This window comes from Merops nubicus, unplaced genomic scaffold (assembly GCF_000691845.1).
Source record: "Merops nubicus isolate BGI_N331 unplaced genomic scaffold, ASM69184v1 scaffold47234, whole genome shotgun sequence".
Lineage (NCBI taxonomy): Eukaryota > Metazoa > Chordata > Aves > Coraciiformes > Meropidae > Merops > Merops nubicus.
In genome coordinates this window covers 5,763-11,695 of record NW_008607189.1, presented here as the reverse complement: position 1 = coordinate 11,695, position 5,933 = coordinate 5,763, and the positions used below count along the sequence as shown (strand labels likewise).

Genomic DNA, 5,933 nt, shown 5'->3' with positions numbered 1-5,933 from the left:
CATGCTGGGATTCTGTGATTCCTGCCGGGCCAACCTCCCAGCATCCCAGAGCACCCAAAAGCTTGACTCAAGGCATATTTTTTTTTTCCCAACGTGGCAGCCACACCCACCTTTGCCTCCTCGATCATCTGGTTGGCGATCCCCTCGACTCTCTTGATCTCCTGGGTGGACAAGGCTCCCTTGGCAGTGAAGTCGAACCGCAGCCTGTCGGGTGCCACCAGGGAGCCCCTCTGGTCGGCCTCCCCCAGCACCGAGCGCAGGGCGAAGTTGAGGATGTGGGTGGCCGTGTGGTTGCTCATGACCGGCCTCCGTCTGGTCTAGGGGAGGAAGCCACCCTTTAGATGGGGTCCCACACTGTGGAGCCAAGACCACCTCTATCAGCAGAAGGGGAGGTTAACGTGCTGCTCCGCCAGAAACCCAAACGAGGTTTAGATTCCCTTCCACTCCCCCAGGGAAAGGGGCCAGCTCTGGATGCTGTTGCTGGCCCTCACCTTCCCCTAGCAGCCCTTGCACAGCCCCACCATCCCTGGGGCTCCCGCCTTGCTTAGCCACCTAACGTCTCCAACATGATCCAAAGGTATTATTTTCCAGCACCTACTTGTTTCTAAATCCAAGACATGCTGCGATCTGGTTATTCCAAAGAGGGACAGGAAAAGGGAAATTTCTTAAAAAGTATTTTTATGAATGATGAAGATAAATCACCTTCTTCAGAGCTGAGTTAGCAGTAGTCAGAGAAGCCACGATTCCTGAGCAGGGAGGGAACTCCTCCTTCTGCTCAGAAGACCAGAAACAACTTAGCACACCTGCTGCCTTGCAGCCTCAGCTAAGGGAACAGGACATTCCCCACCGAATTTGTGCATGGCTTTTCCCTGGCAGTGCCCTTGTCGGGCCTGTCTGGAGAGTGGCCAAGGACAGACGAGGTCAGTCACTGCTCCTCAGCAGGGAAAAGCACTGCAAGATGGAAACCTTCCCTCTTGCTCCAAAGGTGCTTCCTCCATGAGGAAGAGAAATGCATTTTGCAGATGAGGCTCAACCCAGTGCTTGCTCAGCAGGCTGAGCCCACAGGAGCAAAGGCTAGAGCAGGGCAGACAGCCCAGGCTCTCTGTCATTGTCCAAAGCTCAGGGGGGCACCACGCCATGTTCCACCTCCCAGCCATGACCCAAAACGGGTTGCTGCTGCTGCTCAGCAAAACCCAGTGAGCATGGCTCTCAGCCAGCTGGGCGTTACCTGCACCCATGGAAAGAAAGGAGACAACTTTTAATCCAGGTAAGGAGGCAAGGCCACGTGTGACACCCTGTCTTAACTCACCTCGTCGATAGACAGGTGGACCTGATCTCCTACTTTCAAGCTCCCATAGAGAGTTCCAATGTGGAGCACATACCCTCCTCGGACCTGCACGTTCTTCACAGTGAATTCTGTTTTCTGCACAAAGAGGGAAACACACCCAGTGAGCAGGGCGAGAGGAGACCGACAGTCCGGGCAGAGCTACGAGCTGCAGCCGGGAAGGTCTCAGCTGAGAGCCAGACTGGCGTGTGGCAGGAGAAAGCTGAGTGTCCCCTGGCACAGCACACGGGGCAGCCAAGCAGAGAAGCAGATGAAGCTGGGGCAGGGTTATGGGGCATGGCAGCAGAAAGAGCTCCCAACCTCGGCTCCAAAGCGTGATCCCAGCACCACCAGCACCGCAGCCACCCACGTTCTGGTGACAGCCTGATGCTGCAGCACAGAGTTCTGTACCCCAAGGAGCAAGGGGAACAAAACTCCAGCGTATCTGGCCCATGCTGCACACCCAGAAAAGGAAACCTGTGCAGTGCCTGATGCCAGAGATGGACAGGACACTGCTGGAGCTTGCTTGGCCCCTTCTTCTCCTCTGCCCAGGCCAGGTTGAGTCTTGTGAAAACCTTTCATGTGCACTCACATCCTCCCTGCTGTCATCGTCCTTCACCATGTAGCCCTCATCATAGATCTGCCCGCCCTGCTCGGCGTAGAAGCAGGTCTGGTCCAGCACTATCCCACATTCCTGGCCCGTGGACACCTCCTCCACAAACTTCTTCTCCCTGCGGATGGCTTTCACTGTGGCCACGAGACTCCCGAAATCTGTCACCGGGATGACATGCAGTGTCAGTAAAAGAGAACCTTTTCAGACACCTTGCAGACATCACATGGGAGCAGAACTTCAGGGCAACACCTCCCAGCTACTGCAGGAGCTCGTGGCACAGGGGAAGGAGAAAGAACTAGGGCAACCATTAATTGGATAACAGGGAATCTCAACCAGTGCTCTCCAAGAAAGGGACTGTCACTCCCTTCCACACCCATGCAAAGTCAGCTACAAGCCTGAAGCCTCCTGAATCTCCATCAAATCAAAGAATAAGCAGGAAGAGCAGTTAGCCAAGAACCCTCAACAGATCAAGCAGAACTGCAGTCTCCTGCAGCACTGGCGAAGGAGCAGCTGAGAAAGGCAAACACGGGAGTGTGGAGACACAAAGCTGAAGGGAACAGGAATCCCCTTCAGTGTGCAACAATCGACCTGAGCAGGCTTCTCTTCCCCTGCTCGATTTGTACTCCACTCCCCTCTCCCAGGAAAGGGGAACCCAGAGGGGATCTTGCTGAGGTACATGCCAGGGAAGGTCTGGCAGCAGAGGGCAGTTCTGAGGGTTTTTTTTCCATACCATAGGTACCACTCAGATCTGAAGCGTAGCTGTATTTTGGCGAGTCGTCAGTCACCTCCAGCCCTCGGGCCCGTAGCTCTTCAATAGCATAGATGTCCAGCATGAGTAGGTCTTCCCCTCCAGCACCTTTGCCCTGGGATTTGAGCTGCCAGAGTTTGAGAAAACCCACTTTAGTGCTGGCCCATGCACACCAGCCCAGCTACACCCCTCACTCGCCCCCCTGAGGGGTCCTTGGTTTAGAGCTTGCCCCAGGCAGCTGTGTGCCAGCAGCTGGAGCACTCCCATCTTCTCTGGTCCTGGAATGGGCTGTCCCAGCACTACCAGTGTGCAGACAAAGCAGCTTGAGCCCAGCAAGGGCAAGGACCCACCCAGCCAGTCAACGCCACCTCCCGCAGCTTCAGCCCACGTGCTGGAAGAGGCACCCTGGACACTGCTCCTCAGTCAGGGAAGATCCAAATTCCCTATCTGGAGCGGGACAGCGGGGACGTATTCCCAGCACTCCACTAACCCGGTCAGAAGGCTGAGCTCAAGGCTGTGGGCCTCACAGTGCCAGGGAGCAAAACCAGCCCCAGCAGGTCAGAGAAGTCCCACAGGCAGCGTGGAGCTGTGGCCTAGTCTGTCCCACGCTGGGTAAGAAAGGAGCAGACTCAGGACTGCAAACCGTGAGGAAGGAAATCCTCCCTGCCCGCTCTCAGAGCAGCTCCCCTCGGAGCTGTTCTTTACCTGAGCATTTTTCCTCTCTTCCTCAAAGCCCTCCATGTCCACCACGAGGCCCTTCTCCTCCGCAATCAGCCCGGTGAGATCCGCAGGGAATCCGTAGGTGTCGTAGAGCAGCCAGGCAGTATCACCTTCAGAGAAGAGAGCAGGGCAGTCAGCACTTCTGTCCCACAAGGCACTGCTCCTCTCCTGCTCTCCAACCAGCTGTCCCACAGGCAGGATGGCAAACACGAGTTTGAACACCTACAAGGCTACTCTCTGACACAGCTCACAGCATCATGTTGTGTCTGGGCAGCTTAGAAAGCCAAGCAAGTAACAGGACAGATGGGTGGCCCAGCTCCATGCATTGGTTTTTAACTCCAGCTTTGTCCCCCTACACTATCCACTGTGTTGCAGTTTCCAGCCCAGCTGAGCCCTAACTGGGTCGCAGATAATAAATGGCCTTCAGTGCATCCAGACAGAAGCCACAGACCTACCAGGGATGGTTTTACTGTCCCCCAGGCTCTGGATCTTCCTGTCCAAGATGCGACGTCCTCTGCTGAGTGTTTTCAGGAACTGATCTTCTTCTTCATTGATAATGTCCTTCACCATGTCTGGGTCCTTCTTCAGCTCAGGAAAGGCATCTCCCTGCAGACTCAAGAGGATTAACCCTTCAGCACGGAGATTTGAAGTCTTCAGCAGGTAACAGTGAAGGAGAAGAACTTACCAGTGATTGCACCACTACATCAACCAGAGTAGCAAAGAAACCCTTGGGGGCATTGAGCTTCTCATGGGAGTAGCGCACAGCCCGCCGGAGAATCCGCCTCAGCACGTACCTAGGGCACAGCAGAGAAACCTTGCACCTCTGAGTTGCTCTCAGGAGATCCACCAGCACCCACCTACCAGCACCACCTCCCAGGACCAAGAGCACAGGGTTCCCTTCCCACATTTTCTCTCCAGTACCAGGCCAGCGGTGGGGCGCCAGATCCCAGCTCTGTGACCCAGACTTACTGTGTGCTCCAGAGTCTGACCTGTGAGCCCAGCACAGCAACCCCAGCCCAAATTCAACAGTTTCTTTGACAGTAGCACTGCACCCCACAGGGTTTTGTGCCTGTCTGCCCACAGTGACCCTTTCTGGGGGCTGACCCAGCAGGACTGGTACGTGCAGAACCCTCAGACCTCTGCCTAAGCCTTTTAGGCGGACCTTAACAGTTGGACTCGATTTTCCAGGTCCCTTCCAAGCCCAACGGTTCTATGACTGACTCTTACCCTCTGCCAGTGTTGTCAGGTCTGCCCCCGTCGGAGAGGGCCAGCGTGATGGTCCGTGCGTGGTCAGCCAGCACGCGGTAGGCCATGTCGATGCCATCGGCGTCCTCGGCGCCAACCCGCCCCATGTAGGGCCTGGCACCCGTGCCCTGTGCGGAGAGAAGGGGACCGGGATGGACGCTGGGGACCGGTAACGTGGCAGAGCGAGGAACGTGGTGGTTGGGCCACAACAACCCTTGCTGCAATGCTCCAGGGCTTGGGCAGAGTGGCTGGAAAGTGCCTGGTGGAAAAGGACCTGGGGGTGCTGGTGGACAGATGGATGAAGATGAGCCAGTGTGTGCCCAGGTGGCCCAGAAGACCACCAGCAGCCTGGCCTGGATCAGCAGTAGTGTGACCAGCAAGACTAGGGCAAGGATTGTCCCCCTGGACTGGGCACTGGGGAGGCTGCACCTTGAATCCTGGGTTCAATTTCAGGCCCCTCAGTCCAAGAAAGACTTTGACAGGCTGAAGCGTGGCCAGAGAAGGGCAACAAAGCTGCTGTGGAAGGGTCCAGAGCCCAAGTGTGGCAAGGAGCAGCTGAGGGGCCTTGGGGAGTTGAGCCTAGGGTGAGAGTTGACCTTGTTGCTCTCTACAGCTACCTAAAGGAGGTTGTAGTGAGGCTGGTGTTGGTCTCTTCTCCCAAATTACTGATGATAGGACGGGAGGAAACGGCCTCAAGTTGTGCCGGGGGAGGTTGAGGTTGGCCCTGAGGAACAATTTTTTCCCCCTGAGGGTTGTCCAGGGCTGTGCCAGGCTGCCCAGGGCAGTGGTGGAGTCTCCACCCCTGGAGGGGTCTCCAAGCCATGGAGATGTAGTGCTGAGGGACATGGGTTAGCAGCGTCAGAGTTGGCAGAGGTAGGTTAATGATGGGACTTGATGATCTGAAAGGTCTTTGCTAATTTAACAATTCTAGGAAACGTCTCCGAAGCCAAGGCCAGCCCTCCCTGCAGCCACACAGGAGGGACACTCCTCTTGGAAAGAGGTGACTTGGTGAAGCCAGGGAAGACCGAGAGCTGCAAGGCTCTGCCTGGTGCCAGGGCCACATCTCCAGGGCCACAGGATCTCTGAGACCAGAGGGATGAAAAGTCAATTTATCCAACATTAAGAGCCCAGGACAGAAGAGAGGCAGTGGGACAGAGTGCAAGGAAATCATGGTTTGCACATTGGCTCAATGACTCCAGCCTGGCACAATCTGACCAGCCAAGAAACATTTCATGTTCTGTTATATTGAAGATGGTCTCAGATTCCCACTTTTAGGGGGTTTT

At 55.8% G+C, this 5,933-nt stretch overlaps 1 protein-coding gene across 1 annotated transcript in view; it reads right to left on the bottom strand.

The window, feature by feature from the left end:
* Positions 1-93: 93 nt before the first annotated feature.
* Positions 94-5,933, bottom strand: part of AARS (alanyl-tRNA synthetase) — a gene marked incomplete at its 3' end in the record, with an annotated part of 10,716 nt that continues 4,876 nt past the window's right edge. Inside the window, exons 6-13 of the mRNA XM_008939847.1 lie at positions 4,633-4,778; positions 4,091-4,199; positions 3,861-4,011; positions 3,391-3,515; positions 2,668-2,812; positions 1,917-2,095; positions 1,310-1,423; positions 94-317 (exon numbers count right to left, since the gene is read on the bottom strand). Coding sequence (XP_008938095.1) covers positions 94-317; positions 1,310-1,423; positions 1,917-2,095; positions 2,668-2,812; positions 3,391-3,515; positions 3,861-4,011; positions 4,091-4,199; positions 4,633-4,778 — 1,193 coding nt within the window. The remainder of the gene's footprint in view (positions 318-1,309; positions 1,424-1,916; positions 2,096-2,667; positions 2,813-3,390; positions 3,516-3,860; positions 4,012-4,090; positions 4,200-4,632; positions 4,779-5,933) is intronic.